Source organism: Solanum lycopersicum, chromosome 6 (assembly GCF_036512215.1).
Source record: "Solanum lycopersicum chromosome 6, SLM_r2.1".
Taxonomy (NCBI): Eukaryota; Viridiplantae; Streptophyta; class Magnoliopsida; order Solanales; family Solanaceae; genus Solanum; species Solanum lycopersicum.
Window position 1 is genome coordinate 50,842,707 of NC_090805.1, and position 22,295 is coordinate 50,865,001.

A 22,295-nucleotide genomic window follows, 5' to 3' on the forward strand; every position below is an offset into this window, starting at 1 on the left:
GAAGTATCTGATTTGGTCCAAAAAATATTTATTTTAAAAAGGTAAGGTGTTTGATTATGATTTTAGAAGAAAAAAAAAATATATTTTTGTATGATAGCATAAACTTTTTTTTTATAAGCTAAAAAATATGTAATTTTTTTTATAGAAGTTCTTTTAAAACCTTAGTTAAGCAAAACGGCTATTCTAATATTGATAAAAGTATTTCTAAAATTATTAATTCAAATATAAATTATTACTCTCCAAAATTATTTATGATGTTCGACTAAATAGACTACAAAATGATTAAAGGTGGCACTAATTTGTTTTTTGTTTTTTTTTAATGATTAACGCATTTTTAAAAATTATTATATTGAGAAACTTCTTTTAATTTTTCTTCTCCACTTCAGGTAATACCCCACCATATTATATAAATTATTATACCAACTTCACCACTTCAACTTTTTCTCTTTAATTATACCAAAAAGTAAAAGGTTATTGATTAGTTCAACTTAATGACTGATTACTGATGAAATCTGCTACTTATTTTTAATAATAATTTAATTATTATTATATATATATATTTGGCTCGATAATTAATACTTTATATAAACGTCTCTAAAGTTTATAATGACATTAAATTCAATGATAATTAACTAATGTCGATTTAATACTCTTTACTACTATGTATATTTATAGGCGCTAAAACTATTTTTCAATAACTCCGCATAATTCTTTGGGTACTACTATGCAGTGGAAGTTGTTCTTATTTTCACATTATTCAATCCATCTAATTCAAATTTACTTTACTAAACCTATTTAAAAGAAAATACTTTTTAATCAAGACTTTCTTTTTTTATATTTAATTCAAATTTACTTTACTAAACCTATTTAAAAGAAAATACTTCTTAATCAAGACTTTCTTTTTTTATATTTAGATTTGAACGCGAAACCTCTATTAATGGATGGAATTAGGATGATTATCCCTCTTAGCACAACCCTTATTAGTCTATGCAATGCTAGTTAATTAAGTGGAAAATTAACTTTATTCAAAATTGACATGCTAAGTGGGGAAGGCCCAATTCTTTTTTTTAAAAAAAAATTATATTAATTTTACCTAAAATGTAAGACAAAAGTCATTTTATCTAATGACTATGCCCCATTTTTGACACAATAAGGTACAGACGGGTTAAATACCATTTATTTTCGATTCAAAATGATGAAGGTTAAAGTATTCGATCGGCTTTAAAAATGTTATCGTATCCAAAAATGTTATCATATCCGTATAAATTTTTAAAAGGTATACTATTTTTAAGGATTCAATACTACACATTCGATCACGTACATATTTGAAACCCAAATACCTTTGGTGAATGTATTTTGGTGAATGTTTTCCTTTCGACCAAGCACACCTTTAAGGATAGAAACCCAAATACCTACCATTCAATAATTTTTGCTTAAACAATATATTTATGTTACAAAATTCACTAAATATATATCTACATATTAAACTTAAATTCAGATATTGACACTTGAATGACTTGATCATGTTTTAAAGTTCAAAATTCATAAAATCAAAATTCTGACTCGAACACTCCCCGAGTCACTTCATTGTCTCTTCCTTTCCTTTTCTAATTCACCTTTCAAAATCATCACTATTTGTGTTTTGATTTTCTATTTTGACTTAGCTATGGTTACTAGAAGCACCATCCAATATTTTTTCCTAGTCTATGGGATTTGGCAACTAACATATCATATATATTTTCTCTTTCCAACCATTAATTTCTATATAAATATAAAATAACCACTCCACTTTAAATCCTCCATAACACAACAAAAACAAGAAAACTCATTGAGCCATATACAAAAATGGAGTTGCTAGCAATAACACTAGTATGTGTATTTGGTCTACTGTTTCATCTTTACAATTTACTTATAACAAAGCCAAGAAAGCTCCAATTAGCTCTTAAAAAGCAGGGAATAGTTGGGCCACAACCAAAATTTCTTCTTGGAAACATCTTGGAGATGAAAAAATCATATGAGGCTGCTAAAAAATTTGTCTCAAATGGAGATGTAGTGGACTCACATAATTGTGGAGCAACTATCCTTCCCTTCTTTGATCAATGGCACAGACAATATGGTATGTTTAAAATTTTGTTATTTACGACCTTTACGTCTAACTTTGCCTCTTTGAGGTATGAGTAAGGTCTGCGTATGCTTCACTTCATTTCGTGTGTCTACAATAGATATGTTGTTGTTGTTGTTATAGGGGATGACTTATGTTTATGCTCATGATACTATATTGAATTATGCGACTATCTCATTTAAAAGTCGCTTTTATGTATTTAACAGGTGAAGTATTCATGTTTTCTCTTGGGAACACACAAATTGTACATGTGACACAACCAGAAATGGTAAGAGAGATCACTACTTGCACATCATTGGATTTGGGAAAGCCAACATATCAAGTAAAAGAGAGAGGCTCTTTGTTAGGCAATGGGATCCTAACTTCAAATGGACCTTTTTGGGCACATCAAAGGAAAATTCTTGCTCCTGAGTTATATATGGATAAAGTTAAGGTAAAAAATTTGGACTTTATGGGTTCTCATCAAGTGAAACTTTTTTTTACCAGAAAGATACATGATCTGTCTCAAATTCTATATATTTGTGGCTTTCATGTAGGGTATGATAAATTTAGTGCAGGATTCTGCATTAACATTGTTGAATTCATGGAATAATGAAATTGAAGCTCAAGGTGGGATTGCTGACATTAAAATTGATCCAGACTTGAGAAGATTCTCCGGAGACGTAATTTCTAAAGCATGTTTTGGAAGCAATTTTTCAAAAGGAGAAGAAATCTTCTATAAGCTTAGAGCCCTCCAAGAGGCTTCTTCCAGAAGGGTCATGTCTACCGGAATCCCCGGAATCAGGTACAATATCCCGGAAAGAAAATGTGAAATTACTTTATCCCACGTTTAGTTTAACATTTGATTCTGATATAAGTTTTCTCGAGAGATAATAATAACTCTTTGTGCGATGAGAATCACACGATAAACGTACTAGAAATGACACATTTACATGCCCTTATCAAAAGCAGAGAGTTTTTCTTCCAAAGTCTTAAGAAACTACGGGTTAAAATTGAAAATACTCTTCTACTCTACTATCTAAACTTAGATATACCTTCAATCTGTCACGTGACATAGCAAGTGGTTTCAAACTCTTCTAGAAATATGTGACTCTTAATTATAAAAAACCAAGAGAAGCATTGAAAATACTCTAAACTTGATGAGAATTTAGGAGTGAATTTCATTCATGTTGCAAGATCGGGGGTGTATTTAAGTTGAGGGTGTTTTGATGAAACTAATAATTTTTATGCTGAGTATAGGGTGTTTTCAGTACTTCTCTCAAATCGAAAATGAAAGTCTATCTAATGCTTTTTTTGTATTATAACCCGAAAATCCCATTTTAGTCTGATGATATCAAATCTATATCTAGTGATTACTTAAAAGCAAAATAGATAAATATGCTCTTTAACTTGGCCTTAGCTAAGGCATTTCGCGTGAGACACACTCGAGCTGATTTGCGTTGCGCCACGCATAAGACGTGTGTGTCTACTTGTTCAAAATCCATAAACTAGATATCTCGACCCAATTTTTTATTTTTTGTTGTTGTTGGATGGAACAGATATATTCCTAGCAAGAACAACAGGGAGACATGGGCATTAGAGAAGGAAATCAAAGCATTGATCTTGAAAATAGTGAAAGAAAAAAGAAGATCAGAAGCAGCTCCAAGTGATCAAAAGGATTTACTGCAAATGGTTCTTGAAGGAGCTACAATAAACATGAATACTCAAAATGCAATTGATAATTTCATAGTTGATAACTGCAAAAACATTTACTTGGCTGGTTATGAAACCACTGCTGTTGCTGCAACATGGTGCCTCATGCTTTTGGCTGCAAATCCAATTTGGCAACAACGTGTTCACGATGAAGTTGTACAAATCTGTAAGAGTCGAATTCCTGATGCTGACATGATTCGACAGATGAAACAGGTACGAGTTAATTTCACATATGATCATCCTCCGAAAAATTCATCAAAGCTAACAAAGATTAGTATTACTATGATGTCTTGATTTGCAGCTAACAATGGTGATTAACGAATCATTGCGTCTTTATCCACCAGTAGCAGTGATATCAAGAGAAGCATTAAAAGAAATGAAGTTTGGAGAAATTAGTGTTCCTAAAGGTGTTAATCTTTGGACAATTGTGACAACATTACACACTGATCCAAAAATATGGGGAAATGATTCATACAAGTTTAATCCAGAAAGGTTTGCAAATGGAATTAGAGGTGCATGTGAATTTCCACATGTGTATATGCCTTTTGGGGTTGGACCAAGGGTGTGCTTGGGACAAAATTTGGCTATTGTGGAACTTAAGATACTCATTTCTTTAATTTTGACCAAATTTTGTTTATCAATTTCACCAAAGTATGTTCATTCTCCAGCTCTAAATTTGGTCATTGAGCCTGGACATGGTGTGTATCTATCTTTGAGGAAGTTGTGATCAAATAGAGAGTTGATTTTGGATGCTACTTTTCCATTTATTTTTATTTATATGTAATGAGCAGACAACAGTAGCAGAGTCAAAGTTTATTTTATTTATATATAGAAAAGAAAAGAACTTATGTATACCGTATAGTTTTATGTCGAAAAGAGTTCAGATGAATCTCTTCTGCCCCTATAGCCCCGCCCTTGATAATGAGGTAATCTAACTATAACTTTTGATGCAAAAAAATAAAATAAAATTGAGTTTTATTTAGTCTTATGTATACCCAGCTCTCCATATTTTTTACGTGTTCACAATAAATAGATGCAAGTCGCAAATCACAATATTCATTTTATCGCAGCATTACTGAAGAAAAAGTAATCAAATATATATATATATATAATTGGATGACCTGACAGTGTCAAAAATATTTAGTATATGTATTTTTTCATATATAATATAAATCCTGGAATTATGCGGAAAAAATGGGTAACATATGGTAATGGTGCAATTTTGGTCACACCTTTGGCTCTCAGTTCGTTGGACTCTTTGAATAATTCAGTAACAGTCTTAAAACAAGAAGAGTTGAACAGCTCTATGAGTCACTTCTTCAAACACAACAAACAAGAAGCTAGATATATCAAAATTAAGGAGAAAATCGAGCACGATTCTGTACCCAACTCTTACTAATTAGATCTTGTACTCATTTATCTTTTAGATGATCTGACAGTATATCTATAAGTCCATTGAACTTGTTGATTCGTTTATTTGATGAGTTGATATTTGCAGGAGAATTGATCAAAATGTCCAATCCAGTGGAGGAAATTGTTGGTGAATCTACAATGGAGAATAAGCAAAAAGCCTTAAATCACAATGATTTTTCTTCATCATCAACAACAGATGATTCTAGACGTCCAATCGATAAGAAGAAGTGTCATCTCTTCAATCGTCACAAACCTGTCCACTCTATTTTAGGTGGTGGCAAATGTATGTTTTCCTCAAATTCTTCATGTCCATTTTTTGAGTTTTTGATTTAAAAATGGTCTCTTGAATGCATATGATCTCTTAAGTTTGCGGAAAAATTGAGCACTTTTTGTCCAACTGACGAACATCTAGACATACTAAAGATTGATCATTGATGTGCAAAGAGTTACAGTTTTGAGTTAGACGAACCTGATAGAGATCTTCTTCCTCAATTTGCACTGATCATAGTGAGAACAGAGAGGTTCAAATAAAGAGAATCACTGAAAAAAAACGTCTATCAGTAACGAAAAATAAAGCCTCATTGAAAACAAAAATGGGAATGTGGAGACGTATGATATTTCCGTTAATTTAAGATGATTCATTGAGAAGTTTCATCAGTTGGACTTAACGTGCTCAATTTTAGGTTTTTGACAAACTTAAAGAGTCATAAGTGTTGCGAGTACTATAAAAAGGACGAAATTCAACTGAAATTTGCGTTAAAAGCTCTACACTAATAATCATTCTTGAAGTAACTGGTGATTATTGGTTTGTTCTGAAAATGGATGGATCAGTGGCTGATATTCTACTATGGAGGAAGAAGAAGATTTCAGGAGGACTGCTTGCTGGTGCCACAGTCATATGGTTTCTCTTTGAATGTATTGGTTATCACTTGCTCACTCTTATTTGCCATTCTCTCATAGTCTCATTGGCCATCTTGTTCTTTTGGTCCAATCTCTCCCTCTTTATCAACAAGTGAGTTCACTTCCTTTTCCTTGGCCAATGTTTTAGTAGTGAAGTATTTTTTTAGTTTTCCATCTGGTATCTAAACCTGCATTAGAGGAAGCCCCACATTTGGGCGGGGGATAAGTGCTCACTAACAAAGGCGACTCCATACCTGACTCAAACCTGAGATCTCGGGTTATGGATGAAGGAGTTAAATGTTGATATTTATGAGTTGGTTCCAACCATCTAACTCTCTGCATTCATGCTTTTTGCTAGTTGTGCCTCTTGCTCGAGCATTGTACTAAATTGATCATCTTTTTTGAGATAAGGGTAATTTTTGTACTAAATTGATCATCTAGTATTCACTGGGCAGGAGCTTTGTAGAGTTACCAAAGATTGAATTGCCAGAAGAGTTGTGGATGCGATTGGTCCTCTTACTGAGGAATCAATGCACCAGTGCAGTTGGTATCTTTCGGGAAGTAGCATCCGGAAATGATTTGAAGAAGTTTCTATATGTAAAATTTTCCACTCCTTGAACTTTGTCATTACTAGTAAAGTCCATTTCAACTGCAACAAGTTCATGTGATTAAATGCTCATCTGCAGGCAATTTTTAGCTTGTGGATTGTTTCCATTGTTGGCAGATGGTTCAGTTTTCTGACCCTTGTATACCTCAGTAAGTTCTCTATACACTTGCATTTTGTATCTGTTGGCTGCAGAAGCCAAACTTATGAAATTTGCTCACTGGTATGTGGAAATTCAGTAGTTCGGTTGATGCGTGACCTGTTTTCTGTGTTCATAATGATTTATCAAGATAACCAAAATTTTCATTTTTTGGACAGTAACTGTCATGCTGTTGACGGTACCATTTCTCTATGAAAAGTATGGAGATCAAGTAGATACCTATGGAGAAATGGCTATAAAAGAACTCAGGAAACAGTATAGTCAAGTGGATGAGAAAGTTCTTCAAAAACTACCAATTCCTTTCATTAAAGACAGTAAGCAGGAATGATGCAACTCTTCTCTCAGACAGATATTGCTTCACTTCAACAGTAGATGCAGTCTTCTACTTATTTTTGTTTCATAAGCTGTACTAAACTTTACAACACTCGGTTTCATCCTGCAATATTGGCTAATTTATCCAATCTTGCTGAGACGGGTTGCTTTAGTAGTTGTCCCCCATCCTAATCTCCGTTCATGCATTTATTGGTTGATGTAGAAAAATTGTTACACTATCATGTTCTGGCAATTTCCATCAAAATAACCATATTTGATATAACATGGAGTGGTCAAAAACTAAATGCTTGAAACAGATCAAAGGTGACCAACCAAATAAACAGAGTAGTATTGCAAATTAAAATTGAACCACATACAGGAATTTGGGATGGAATAATGGTGAACCAAAAAAATCTCTTAGATCACATCAGAATTCAGAACCAACAAAAAAGAACCTGGAAAATGAATATTCAGTTGCTAAACAAGCTCGATATATGCCATCGGTGCATTGTCCCCTCGCCTTGGTAGAGTTCTTATTATTCTAGTGTATCCTCCATTCCTCTCTCCATATCTTTCGGGAACTTCAGCAAACAATGCATGCACTATCTGCTTCTCATAGATGAACCCAAGAGCTTGCCTTCTCTTATGAAGAGAGCCATCCTTCGCCATTGTGACCATTTTGTCTACATATTTTCTCACCGCCCTGGCCCTCGCTTTAGTGGTCTTTATACGCCCATGCTTGAGGAGCTGAGTTGTGAGACCTCTCAGAAGTGCTCGGCGCTGATCAGGAGGTCTATTCAGTTTGGGCACCTTCCTGCCATGTCTCATGGCAAAAACTCGGCCACCACTATCAATAATGGTGAATGAGTCCTCAAAACTTTTTGAGTCTGCAATATAAATTAAAGGTATACTTATGGTAGAGCAATATATTCACACACAAGTTTGATCATTGAGTAATGTGAACTCAAAATTATAGGCAAACTTGATCAAAGATAATAAAACAACAAATTTGGTATAAAACAACACTATTAGGAGAGTCATAAATCAAGAGCTCAATCATATGCTGCAGACTGACAGGGAAAGATGTTCACAGACTAAACTCTAGCAGTAGAAATGCAATACCCGCTGAACTATGTATAGGAGCTAATCAAGAATTCTCTATTATAGAGTGATACCAACCACTATACATAGGACTCCACAACTCCCACCAAGGGTAGAGCTACAAGCCTGTCAACAGTCCAGTGCACTAAGCTCGCAATATGCGGGGTACAAGGAATGGCTCTGAATCACAAGGGTCTATTATACGCTGCCTTACTCTGCCTTTCTGCAGGAAGTTATTTCCACAGCTTGAACTCGTGACTTCCAGGTCACACATCAAAACTTTACCAGTTACACCAAGGCTACCCTTCGTACTCGTGCTTGCATTTGTGGTTAAAAATTCAGTCAAGAGTTAGTATGTACAGAAAGAAAAACTGCCTTTTAAGAAACTAGAATCCATAAACTGAATATCCTAGCTCCGCCTAACTACCCACCCCTATACACCACAGTTAACAAGAAGGGGCTTAAAATAAAAAGGGAAATTGGGTTTCCTTACACTAAAAGATGCAAACTTTTGTTCAAACACAGACAATGCAACATCAAAGAAATTACATATACTAAGTAACACCAATTGGAGTAAAACGTAAAATGGTGGTTTGAAATCTTGAAAAAAACATATTTTTTGCACGAATTTTAATCAGAAAAAATGCTACCTTGAGAAGAAAGGGACAAAAGTGGATGCAGGGGAGCAAGACCCACGAAGGACTGAATAATTGTTGAACTGGACTTGGGTTTGCAAATCCTGAGACGAGATGGAGAAGACCCAGAAGAGAATCTAAGTGATGAGTTTGAAATTGGTTGAACTGTAGGGAGAGCCGATTTCAAGCAAGACATGCTCCAAGTTGCAGAAGCCATATCTTCCTAACTTTGATTTCTTGCTTCTCTGCTTATGTTCCGAATGAGCTGTGGGTTTATCTGAATGGATAAGTGAACTTTTAGTACCCCAACTCTACTCTATATTTTTCCTTTGGCCCTCTAACTTTTGTTTCTGTCATTTCGACTTTCTTACCTTTTTCTTTTTAAGCAACCTGTCATAGTTTTTTTCAGGAGATAGATATATTGTTTCCGATAGATCCTCCCTCAGTATAAGGAATTTTTTCATCTATCACAATACTTTTTCTACCCTGTTTTCTTCGAAATTACTTTTCGACTTAAAGCAAAAAAAGTAAGTTAAAATGTGTGTAGTAGATATTCTTATGTGTTACCGGTTAAAAGTGTGTTAACAAAGAGGCTGAGGTTACAAAATGTTATATCAAGTAGATGCCTAATGGGCCATAAAAGAGCTAAGAAGACAATATAGTCAAGATTTCACGTATTTGACATTTGAGTTTCACTTTCTATATACTGATGGTGTAAAATAAGCTTTGCAATGTCATGTTTGATTGCAGCAATTTCCATGAAAACAACTATATTTGATACAATATGCAGAGGTCAACAACTAAATGCTTGAAACATATCAAAGGTGACCAACCAAATAAACAGTAACTGCAAATTAAAATTGAATGGAATAATTGGTGAAACTAACAAAATCTCTTAGTTCTCATCAGAATTAAGAACCAACCAAAAATATCCTTCGAAATGAATATTCAGTTGCTATACAAGCTCAATGTATGCCATTGGTGCATTGTCCCCTCGCCTAGGTAGAGTTCTTATTATCCTAGTGTATCCTCCGTTCCTCTCTCCATATCTTTCCGGGACTTCAGCAAACAATGCATGCACTATTTGCTTCTCATAAATGAATCCAAGAGCTTGCCTTCGCTTGTGAAGAGAGCCATCCTTTGCCATCGTCACCATTTTGTCAACATATTTTCTAACCGCCCTGGCCCTTGCTTTAGTGGTCTTTATACGCCCATGCTTGAGGAGCTGAGTTGTCAGACCTCTCAAAAGTGCCCGACGCTGGTCAGGAGGTCTATTCAATTTGGGCACCTTCCTGCCATGCCTCATTGCAAAAACCCGGCCACCATTATCAATTATGGTGAATGAGTTCTCGAAACTTGTTGAATCTGCAATACAAATTAAAGGTGTAATAATGGTAGAGCAGCACAACTTAACATGCAAAAGCTGCATTAGTAAAATGAACTTCTTTTTATAAAGTCAAGAGTAAAATTGACTAAATAAGTACGCCTCAACGTTCAAGAGTACACTAGGAATTCACGTTTCTGAGACAGTTCCAAATCTCAGACATCAACATCTTCAACATGATGTCTCAACATCATCAGCTAATCAGTTCGCTCAAGTCTCCTTCTGTTAATGCTACAATTATAATGAGATCTGCTATTTAGATAACTAGTAGCGTGTTTGTAGTGATACAACATCTCTACATCAGACTCTATGTAAGTTTGTACGTGTGCTACAGTACCTAGTACACAAATATTATACATGTTTTCCACATTTGAATTATTTCATTCTTGACAACCCAGATGAAACATTGTGACTTCTCCAGTTAGACACCCCCTTTCCTAGAGGCTAGAAGTACCTTGATTACCATATCGCAATAGAAATCTGTAGCCGCTATCAATTGCATCTTCACACCTCCCTACCTTAACATCCCACAACTTTAATGAGAAAGAATAGGAAAATAGCTAACCCTCTCGCCTAGTGGGATGTACTGAGGCTAGTCTCTCTCAAACCCCACTTGAACAACAGTAAACTCAAATCTAATGAAGGAGATCCACAATTTGAACAAAGGTACACGGTATCTTTCCTACCCCTTTCTATTTCGAGTCCCTCCTTTATCAGAATGCACCAACCGCGCAAAATATAGCTTGGCTTTCCTTACTCTAAAAGATGCAAGCTTTTGTGCATTCACATGCTTCAGGGAACAAACTAACACACAATGTGGCAATTTCAACTAGCAGCATACAACCAAAAATAATGTAGACATTGCCAATCATAAGAAAAAACCAGGAATACTAAAAGGGATTCAAAAATTTTCAAGAATGCAACCCCTTAGAATTGAACTTGCAACCAAAAGCAAATTTTCAGCCACATTTCCCTCTACACTAGAAACTTCTGTATCTTAGAAGGAATTCAACAATTCATCTATACAAAAAAAATAAAAATCATCTGTTTCAATTGAACCCCTTCAATACATGTAACTCCTCCCCTGTTTCCGAGGGCAATGTATCAGCATGAGTTATCCAACCCCCACACCCACACCCACACCCACACCCACACCCCATTTTTTAAAACTAAAAGTAACACCCATTGGAGCAAAAGGTACAATGATGGTATTTAACTCTTGAAATTTATCTATTTGCACAAAATTAATCATAAAAATTTTACCTTGAGAGAAAAGGGACAAGAGTGGATGAAGGGGAGCAAGACCCTCGAAGGACTGAATAATTGTTGAACTAGACTTGGGTTTGCAAATTGTGATACGAGAAGGAGAAGACCCAGAAGAGAATCGAAGTGAAGAGTTGGAAATTGGTTGAATTGAAGGGAGAGCTGATTTCAAACAAGACATGCTCCATGTAGTTGAAGCCATATCTGATATCCTCAAGCTTGTGTTCCTAATTCTCGTGGTTTATCTAAATGAACAAAAGTGAATTTTGGTACCCTAATTTTGCTCTATATTTTCCTTCAGCCCTAGACTTCTGATTCCTGTCACTTTTAACCCACTAACTTTTTTTTTTGGAAATAGCCACAATTTCAAAAGTTAGGTTGTGTTCGGAATTTCAGTAGTTCATTTGGTTGTCTATGTGAATATTCATTGATTAGATACGGCTACTTCCTCTTAACATATACTCCTTTTGTTTTGATTTATTTGTCTTTTTATAAAGTAAAAAAAAAAAAACTTTTTAAAAAAGGTTTGCCTTCGGGGTGGCCACTGATTAAAGCTTGGACTTCCATGTTGGAGGTCTCAAGTTCGAAATCTCCTGCCAGCGAAAGCAAGGGGTTTCCCTTCTGGGTCGAGCTCGTCGCACCCGACTTGCCTAGTGTGGGTTACCTCTCCTATGTGGTTTGCGAGTTATTGCATAGGAGCCGAGTTTTTACCCAGTGCATATCCAAAGGTTAGCAGTTGTGAGTTTCCCTTGTCATAAAAAAACCTTTTAAATCTTGTGATATTGAGCTAAAAATATATAGAATGTATCCAAGTATCTTTTGCAGTCTCAAATATGTCATTTTGAAAAATTAAGATTAAAGAATTCTCAGATTAAGGAAAAGAGACGTTGTTTCTTAAATTGACTAAAAAGAAAAATAAAACAAATAAAAAAAATAATTCTCACATTGGCTTGTGCATGAAATTAGCAACTCTCTTATTTTGGTGATCTACAAGAATAAGAAACTTATTACTATATTGTTAAATTTTTAAAAATTTTTAAAACTAGTTTCATTTTGAATTCACTGACTCTACTCGCATCAATCTATCCTATCGTGACCCTTGAGAAGGCCAAAAGATAGACGCGTAGAAAGTTTCATGAATGTGGAGGCCACACATAAGATCCCAAATTTTTGGTGGCTGATCGACAAATTTGATTTGATTATGATAGTGAAGTGGTAATCCTTTGGGAATGACATTCAAATCTTTTATATATATATATATATATATATATAAATTTTAAATTGGGTTAAAAAAATTTGAAATGTATTATATGCTTTATCCGTAACTCATAAAGTTAAAAATACTAACTCCGCCTCTCAAGATCGAAAGGATCCTATGAGAATTTTGTTTTCTGTTAGTACATTTTTGCTGTTTGAAGTACAATATAATCGGAAGATAAAGCCACTAATATGAAAGGCAATTAGGCAGCCAACCTATAATAGCAGAGAGCAAACAAAACATAAAACGACAAGAATGTGTTACTACATTATTGAAATTGATTTGATAGACATAAGATATCTAACGTTAAATATGTGCATATATCTATATACACACTCACAATAACACATCTAATAGAAGAAGGAGGAGGAGGAGGAAATGTTACATGCTTTACAAGAATAAATAATCGTGAGTTAAAATTTTGGTATTTTATTTAGTTGTCAAGTTTAAAATAACTTATCTTTATTATTTATACTGTAGTGATATAATAAATTATCTCTTATATATTAGGGTAACTTATCAGAGGATAACTAATACCATTACCAAAATAACTAATGCGGAAAACTAAGAGAGGATATGAGATTCTCTTTACTAGCAAGTTGACAAATGCAAGTATATATATAAGAAAGTATAAATAACAACTCCTGCCCCTTCACTGCCAAAAGACAAAAAAATCCGAACATGGCTAAATTTTTCGTTAAATTACTTGTAGCTAAAATAATTTTTTAATGATTCTTCATTTCAAAATAAAATTAACGATGAATTTTTCTTTTATCTATAATTTAATCTGTCACTAATTCCTGATTTTGTTTTAGTAGTGAAGCATTATGCTGGCTTGGTCCAAACATCATTACAGTAGCATTCCGTCACTATTGAAAAAAAAAAAAAATTCACTGATTGAATGAATAATATATGATGTGAAATCTGACTTTTTTCACATTTTTCGTCGAATCAGACTAACTGAAAATACATGATTAGAAATAATTTTTTCTTAAAATACTAAAAGTTTATTAGAAAATATTTTTGTAGGAGAACACTATTTTTTAGAAATAAAATTAGAAAAAAACTTGGGTCGATCATAAAATTAAAAAATGTTACTTTGCAGTCTAAATAAGATTTTAATGCAAAAAACTGTCGGTAGGTATTTAATTAATTAAGCTCTATATCATGCATGAGATAGTTTTTACAGAATAAAAATGTCTTCTTGTCATTTGATTTGATATTGTTTCACGGGTAAAAAAGAAGCTACAACCTCATTTTTAATTTATTTAATTGATTTTAACTCGTCATATAATTTTATTATTATTATTATTTAACTTTCCTATTTTTAATAAAAGAATAAGAGGATAAATTATCTCTAGAATACTACAGTATTCTATATCTCTTAAAAAAATACAAATGAGTTTGATTAAAAAATTACCGATAAGCTTATTGCATATAAGATTGAGAAAATAATTAAAGCTTACGAGTTCTATATGGATATACCTTTCAATCTTATGATCTTAAACATGTTACGTGAATCATTATGATAAAAAATTGCCAAAAAGAATTTATTTTTTTTTGAACGGACTAAAAAAATCACAAATAAATCAAAACGAAAAAAATATATAACGTAGAATTTATCCATATTTCATGTTTTTTTTAAAAAAATAATGTGATCATATATAAGTAATCTATTTGAGACAGTGTGAGTAAAACCTTTTTAGATCTAATTCTCCTTACATAACCACATCATCCTACTATAGAAATTAAAACTGAATTTGCAAAATATATGTTCAAATTATTTTTTTTTAAAAAAATAAACGGCAGCAGAAAGGTCATTTTCCCTTATATATTGTCAAATATATATTGTCTCAAAACGTATTTCAATTAATATTAAATCAATATTGTCACCTACACTAACCCAATTATCCACACAATAATAAGTAGAGAAAATATACAATTTATTAAAATATATTGTTTTTTTAAAAAAAAATAGACAATACATTTATTAGTAACCCTCCGTGAAACAAAAAACTACAACGATCAATAAAATAAGACAAATAACATGTTATAACAAATCAAGTTAAATTTTTTTTCTCTACTATTCGAATATATATAAGTGAAACTCAAAATATACTAGTGATGAATAACAATAATTGGTGTAAATTCTTCATGTCAAGCAGTTTCCATTTTGTTCAATGAATTTTATGAGTTTGAAAATGACAGTGAAAGAGATATGAAGGTTTTATTACAACTTGCAAGATCTTAATTAATTAAAATTAGGATCTTTAAAGATTTTTCTGTTCTTCACCTAATTTTGTGGACCCTATTTACTATATTATGTCCTTAAATACTCAATTAAGTAAGTCGATTTGTGTTGATTAAAAATAAATAGTGTCATATTAGGCAAGTGTTTTAATATAATATAATATATATTTGTGAGTGATGAATTCTAGATTAAGCAAGAAAAATAAACATATGCCATGTTCAGCATGTAAGCTTCTTCGTAGGCGATGCACTAAAGATTGTATTTTCTTGCCTTATTTTCCACCTACTGAACCACATAAATTTGTTGTTGTTCATCGTATTTTTGGTGCTAGCAACATCACCAAAATGTTACAAGTAAGTATCATTCGTAATATTATTCTCGTAGTTTCTTGTTCTTTCATTTTCCATTACCGCATACATGTGTTTTTTTGTGCTTTCCTTACCATCTATGAACTTTTTACCATATTGTATTTAATAATTTGCTTTTGTCACTACTATCATTTTTGTTTGTTTTTTTTCAAATTACAAATTGCTTTAAAATGTTTTACTTGACTGGAGGGTTTATTGGAAATAAGAATCGATAAAATCTGCATACATTATACTTTTTTCAGATTTCATATGTAAGTTTATAATAAATATGTTGATGTCGTTGTCTCTAGACTAGGTTGTGCGTCACACCAGCTATCTATTATATATCTCCTACTAGCAAAATATTAGATAACTCTGCTACCGTGAGTTAAATGAATTGGAAGAAATTACCAAAGCCTTTTAATTGCTACTTGAATTTGAACCATAATGTTTAACTTTATATTATTATATTATACACAATGAAAAGAGAGCTTATAAAGTGTAAAGAACTAGCACATTCAATTTCATATTTACTAATTATGTCATTTAAATTTTTAAATTTATAATATAATAGTGCAAAAAAAAAAAATACAAAAAAATCATTAAAAGTTAACTACAGAACTACCTTATAAGATAAAGTAGAATCAGTTCAAAAAAAATAATAAGGCTGACAAGATACTATAATAATGTACACCCATAAACGAGCCATCAGTAGCGAAATCAAAATTTTCATGAAATGAATTTAACATATATTATGTTTACGTATAAAATAATTTTAACCTTGTATACATAGCATATCTGGGAGTTTTTTTTTTTTTGTATGTTTGACATTAATTTTTCAGCAGGAGATACCAATGGATAATAGAGAAGATGCAGTAATCAGCATGGTTTATGAAGCTACAGCAAGACTCAGAGATCCAGTTTATGGCAGTGTAGGCATTATTTCTGCCCTCCAGAAACACATATTTCACTTACAATCCGAGTTAAACGAAGCTTCAGCTGAAGCAATGTCTCTCAGAACACAATTATCCGATGCTTCAACATCATCCTTACCCTCATCCTTAATGCAAGTTTCTCCATTCACACCCGAGAACCACGAGTTTCACCATTCCCAGAACTCGAGCCAGCAAAATGCATATTCTAATAATGACTTGCAGCTTATACCTCCAGAAGCAGCAGACTATTGTTTCCAACAAACTGATCAAGTTCTTCATCCACTGCCTTACTAGAAGAACATATAGTTATCCCAACATGGACAATATAAAGTCAATATTTCCTTTTCATTTAACAAACACATTCTCATGTTTTCTCCTTCCATTGTTGCTCATCTAGTAAAAAATTGTAAGATTATACTACAGAAACTGTACTGAACGAAATTGAAACCAAATAACTACCAATGAAAATTTCATACAAACTATGAAAGAAAGGTAACTGAAAGTGTGCATGATCATTGTTATACATTTCAGTATCATTAACCGAGGAGGGAACAAACTTTCAAACTCAGTATCTAGTATCAATACTACAAAAGCCTGGGCATTCTAAACAAGATACCCAGTGAAATAACATGAGTGGGGTCTTGGAATGGTAGAGTGTAAGCAAACTTTACTCCTACCTCGTGGAAGTAGAGAAGCTATTTCCAAAGGACACTCCGCTCAAGTGCAACAAATCAAAATAGTTATGAAAAGGAAAAACACAATGAAGAAAACAAAGCAACTAACAAGGAATTCTTCTTATGCAATCGACTGCATATTTTTGAATCCTTCACAGGGGTTATCCAGAAGAACGAACATAAAATCATTGATATAACATCAGTATCTTGTACAACTTTCAAGTATATATGACAGGACAACAACATCAGAGTAAAAGGCTTGAAGGATATTGTGATGGACAGAACTACTATCTAAGCCTATCTTGTAAAGAAGATTTAAGAAATATAACCTTCAAATTACAAGGTAAAATCAGGGATGATTGTTAACAACTGAGATATTCACCTTCCGTGACAAAATGAAGGGCTTACATTGGCTAAAAGGTATGAGTTTAGTAAGGATATAGTTATGTGAGAAGCTGGGAAGAAGAGGATCAGAGGCCAACATGATTTAGTGACCATGTAAAAGATCCTCGGGTTCCAGCTCCATTCCTAACCGATGTTTAATGGAAGATTGACTATTCACTGGTAATTTGATTTTCTTTTGTAATTCGACAAACCTCTGAATATCAAAATCATGCTTCTTGATCAGCTTCCTCTGCCTTGAGAGGAAAAGCCTCTTCAGCACATCTTGGTATGATGGGTCTCTAGAAGTAACAAGGAAGTAAGCATAACCTATTACTATTCCAGCAGAAGTTGTAAAAAAAGCAATTGGCTCCATCACATCCCAAGAGAATTCCCAGAACGTAAGACGGAAGAAGAGCCCAACCTGCAAAAGGCCAGCCCCTAAACCAGCCCACAAAACGCGACGCACATGCCTATGGGCAAGCTCATCTATTTTATCCTTCTTCTCTTGCAGAATCTTTAGTTCTTCTATTGTGGGGTCATCTTCGGGTAGAAGTGCTAAGGGAACTGCCTTTCTAATTTCATCCACTACCTGAAAAAAAAGAAGGAAGAACATGAAACTGAATATTTCAATAGTGAGAAAACTTTTAAGAGGGCCAGCTAGAAATGGACGTTCTATTAAGAAATGTCATTAACAAATCCAGAAACAACCAAGTATGCATTTAGAACTGCATTCTTACTCTCTATTAAGCGATAAATTTGTGATCAAAGAAAGCATAGTTCTAACTCTTTCATGATTTCCTAATTCTCGTTGTCTCATTAAATTAGAAAATAAGTAATTGGACGATGTTATGCAAATAGAGAAAATACAAAATATGACCCCTAAACTTGTCCACATAACTTATTTATGCAAATTGTATGTAGTTTATTGATAAAATAAGTGAAGGATAAAACTAAAAAGGAACAATAAAATAAGACAGTAAAAATAATACCAACTGAAAAAATGGTGTTGTACACATGTCAGGCACATTATAGCGCTCCTGAAAATGAATCTAGGATTTTTCGGGAAGGAGTATTAATTTCCCTTCAAATTATAAAGGGGGTAAATAAACGCTTGTAAAGTTGCAGTGCTAGACTAAATTACGTGGAGAAGATTGGGGGAGATGTTACACATTTTCTCATGCAAATACAGAAAAGAAGTAATAGAAGCATGACGTGTCCATGCAAAATAAGGCATATTTATACTAACAGCTAATGGACTGAGAATCTAGCAGATTTTAGGCAATATGAGACAATGTCTACAATAAGGTAGGTGGTTATGGAATGAGAAAACTAACAAGAGTTCGTTCTCCACAATTCTTATATTCATGCTTATTGAAAGCCTATTCAATAAGTTTCAGCATGCAACCAGCATATCAAACATCACCAATCTCCAACCACCATCACCAACCCCTGCCAGACTGCCTTACACCTTTCATTGTGATTCTCATAAATACTCCAATCAAAGGCAGGACAATCACACTGATTGACTCTGCTAGTTTATATTGATCTAAGGAAACTGCGATTCAACTACAAAACACATCAGCTAATCCAAGCTCACACCATTGATTGATACCATTTTTTCGAATTAATGATTCCAATTTTCTGATGAAATTGATTACTAACCGTTCACAGCTAATTCTTAGGAAAAACTAATCTATAACGTCCTTGTTACGTTGCATATACCAAAGGCAGACAGAAAAAGCAGAACAAGTGAGTGAAGCTAAAGAAACTATGTCGTTCTTGGCTCTGGAAATTTTAGCATATGCTACTGACTGTATGCTTTCCTGTTTCCCCTTCCTTCTATGTTGCCGGTAATAGATACTCCTCACAACACCCAAAAGAAATAATATTCCTTCCCCCCATCTTAGAGGGCAATGAAACCAAACACCAAAGCGATACCCCCAAAGATCTCATCTTTTCATGATCTTATTATCCTGATGTTGTCACTACTTATGTCTTCATAAATGTTCTGTTTTTGATTCCCCTGAGCTGAGGATCTATCGAAAACAACCTCCATACCTGCCAAGGTAAGGTAAGATCTACATACACTCTAATTGCCGTTTCTGGTTTCATTGTATATTACAGTTAGACAATGTAAATTTATACATACCAATTATCAATCAAACACCTTTTACACAAAACATTGAAAACACATCCATAAACATTAAAAACATAAAGAGAAAAAGCAAATAATCACCTTATCAGGATGAAGATAAACTTTATCTCTGAATAGCAATATAACACCAGCCTCATCAAGAACTCTAGCAAAACCAACAGCTTCATCATGGGTTTTAGCCACACCCATATTCTTACACGCCTTTAACAGATCCATATACCCAATAACCTCCGTATTCTTCATCCCCAATTTCCACTTCAGCTCCTCAACATTCACCAATCTCATCAACCTCTTAGCTTCCTCATGAGTAATACTATCCCCATTCTTGTTTTCCCCACCCCCATTTGACCCAGAGCTAAAATAGTACCCACCCACCATTCTGGTCGGGCCACAATAGCACCCGAACTTATAATCCACACCCAAAAACGGCCTCACCCCATTGTTAACCGTATTTGTCCTCGCAACCAATGTAACTGTCCGTTTCAATAGATTACAGGAATTTCTCCACATCTTTGACAAATTAAAGTTGAAAATTGGGAATAAGAGTTGAAATTGTTTGAGAAATAGAGTGTTTATAAGAAACGAGAATGGCGGTATGGTCTTGTAACTGTTGAAATGGAGTTTACGAAAGCCATCGAAACTCCGGCAAAATGAGAGAGAAAATAGGGTTACGAGCAACGCATTTGACACGGTCACACGCTTCAATTGATGCGACACATGTTCTTTTATCAAACTTCCTAATTTTATTTTTTTTTGATAAAGTGGGTCATCAAAAGATTAGAGGTTTCTATAATTGATTTTGATTCGATTAATTTAAATTTATATTTTAAATATTATTTTTTAAATGTGATTTGAAAATTAAGAGATTAAATCATTTTAATTATAATATTTTAAAAAACTCATTTTTAATTTCAACGACATGTTATAAAGTTTATCCAATTACACGAAAATCAAGAAACTTTACTAAAATAAAGATAGATCACAAAGAATTATTTTCAACAGGATAAGAATAATAGATAGATTCTCCCCAATAGTTCACATCGATGAAAAGGCTTTGCATCTTATGTTGCTATCGCAGCGTTAGCTAATGGTTTAAAAAAATTATTTTCGATAGATCTTCAATCAAGAGAAATTTTATTAGAATTGTAAAAATTACTAACATGTTAATTTTTTATTTTTTTTTACATGGCCCTAAAATAAGATTATGATACTCTTATTTATTATTTTAAATTCATATATTTTTCTTTTATGCAATTAATTAGAGTATATGAAATTTAAATATAATGAAAGGTCTTTAATTATCACACTTATATGTGTTTGAAATATTTTAAGAGGGTGAATATATACCATAATTTTGTATGTTGATAAAAGGGACGAAGCACTATTATTATTATATTAATTAATATTAATAAAACGGAACAATTGCTTGATTATGAAGAATCCACCAACAAACGTGATTTAAGAACTTTTTTGTTTCTTATCTTTGAATAAAATAAAATAAAGATTCTTGTTATTGGCATTACCTTTCCTTGGTAGTATAAAATTATTCTGACCAGAGTCCCTTTGAGTGTTCTAGCTATTTGTTTAAGAGTTGATGTTATCATTTAAAAAATAGTTAATAGTATAAAAAAATTACAGTACTTACTTTAGCACGTAAATTAAATCCTTTTATTTTAATATTAGATTTGAAATATGGACACAAGTAATACCAAAAAAGTCGGTATTACAAACAAACAAAGAATGTCATTTTTTTTTTCAAATTAAAGAAATTCAACTTGTTTGTAATCGTTTTTTTCAAGGATGCTTGGCAAGGCATGACAAATTTGACTTACACGGCTACCTTTCATCTCTAAATTATATTTTGATATTTTTGAGCATTCTTTGATTCAAAGTTTCATTTTATTTCAATTGAAAAAGTAAATAACGTTTCAAGAACAAATTTAATTTTATTTTCGTATTAATTTTGTATTGTTTTTTATGTTGATGCTTTTTTTGTGTCTAATTTCACGTAATCTTTTTCAAGATCAATTTGATATTTTGAAAAAATAGAGCTCAAATTTCCTTTGTTTTCTATATCTGATCCACACTCTCTTTGACTTGGAGGTTGTTTTGCTTCTTTTCTTTTTAATTTGAATACAAATGAAAATGTAATTCAAAATAAAAAATAAAAACAAAATTTTTTTCTACCATCAAATAAAAATGACACGTCCTTTGTGGTGTTGTTTTTATATGTTTTATGTCTTAGCCAAAATCGAATTTGTCATGTCAACAAATCGAGTTAATTGAACAGGTAACATTCTATCTTTGAAAGATCTTGCATGTTTTTTCGTTCTTTTATATGAGGAGTATAAATTACTATAGTGAAACAAAATTTACTTTATGCACACTAAAAAAGATATGGAGTATTTATCGACAAGAAAGGAATAAAATTGACATGCGGAGCTTAGTCAATTTACGGAATTAAGTAAGACCTTAGGCCAATGGATATAGATACAACTGTACTCGATCGTTATTGTTTCTTCGTAATAGAGCCATGTGTGTGCATTCTGAAAAGGAAAAGAAAAACGTAACGTATTATAGACAAATTGTCAAATGTCAATTGCCATCAACCACCAACATAGGTACTCGTTGAAGAATCCAATAATGGATGAAAATCAAAGATTCATTTTTTTACGTGGTTAAATCTCATCCTGATTACTTCCTCC

General features: G+C 32.9%; 5 protein-coding genes and 1 long non-coding RNA gene across 6 annotated transcripts; 3 read left to right on the plus strand and 3 right to left on the minus strand.

Annotated features, from left to right (window-relative positions):
* Window positions 1-1,637: 1,637 nt before the first annotated feature.
* LOC101262224 (cytochrome P450 714C2-like) lies at window positions 1,638-4,666 on the plus strand. The gene is made up of 5 exons (XM_004242406.4): window positions 1,638-2,116; window positions 2,329-2,555; window positions 2,659-2,906; window positions 3,661-4,027; window positions 4,116-4,666. The coding sequence occupies exons 1-5, from the start codon at window positions 1,846-1,848 to the stop codon at window positions 4,539-4,541; spliced, it is 1,539 nt and encodes a 512-aa protein (XP_004242454.2). The 5' UTR covers window positions 1,638-1,845; the 3' UTR covers window positions 4,542-4,666.
* Window positions 4,667-4,978: 312 nt separating this feature from the next.
* On the plus strand, window positions 4,979-8,024 carry LOC101265837 (reticulon-like protein B2). Its single transcript, XM_069298859.1, has 6 exons — window positions 4,979-5,222; window positions 5,313-5,510; window positions 6,059-6,239; window positions 6,583-6,724; window positions 6,814-6,883; window positions 7,050-8,024. Exons 2-6 carry the CDS (start codon window positions 5,327-5,329, stop codon window positions 7,217-7,219), a joined length of 747 nt encoding a protein of 248 aa, XP_069154960.1. The 5' UTR covers window positions 4,979-5,222; window positions 5,313-5,326; the 3' UTR covers window positions 7,220-8,024.
* Window positions 7,529-9,247, minus strand: LOC101266952 (large ribosomal subunit protein bL17c). The gene is made up of 2 exons (XM_004242422.4): window positions 8,955-9,247; window positions 7,529-8,090 (listed from the first exon to the last, which is right to left on the minus strand). Exons 1-2 carry the CDS (start codon window positions 9,154-9,156, stop codon window positions 7,681-7,683), a joined length of 612 nt encoding a protein of 203 aa, XP_004242470.1. The 5' UTR covers window positions 9,157-9,247; the 3' UTR covers window positions 7,529-7,680.
* Window positions 9,248-9,776: 529 nt separating this feature from the next.
* LOC101267247 (large ribosomal subunit protein bL17c) lies at window positions 9,777-11,842 on the minus strand. Its single transcript, XM_004242423.5, has 2 exons — window positions 11,587-11,842; window positions 9,777-10,304 (listed from the first exon to the last, which is right to left on the minus strand). The coding sequence occupies exons 1-2, from the start codon at window positions 11,786-11,788 to the stop codon at window positions 9,895-9,897; spliced, it is 612 nt and encodes a 203-aa protein (XP_004242471.2). The 5' UTR covers window positions 11,789-11,842; the 3' UTR covers window positions 9,777-9,894.
* Window positions 11,843-15,190: 3,348 nt separating this feature from the next.
* On the plus strand, window positions 15,191-16,856 carry LOC101267537 (uncharacterized). The gene is made up of 2 exons (XR_011221539.1): window positions 15,191-15,448; window positions 16,288-16,856. It is a non-coding gene; the product is annotated as an uncharacterized lncRNA (long non-coding RNA).
* Window positions 16,857-17,212: 356 nt separating this feature from the next.
* On the minus strand, window positions 17,213-20,355 carry LOC101266343 (calcium uniporter protein 6, mitochondrial). The gene is made up of 2 exons (XM_004242420.5): window positions 19,672-20,355; window positions 17,213-18,024 (listed from the first exon to the last, which is right to left on the minus strand). The coding sequence occupies exons 1-2, from the start codon at window positions 20,098-20,100 to the stop codon at window positions 17,539-17,541; spliced, it is 915 nt and encodes a 304-aa protein (XP_004242468.2). The 5' UTR covers window positions 20,101-20,355; the 3' UTR covers window positions 17,213-17,538.
* Between the last annotated feature and the right edge of the window lie 1,940 nt (window positions 20,356-22,295).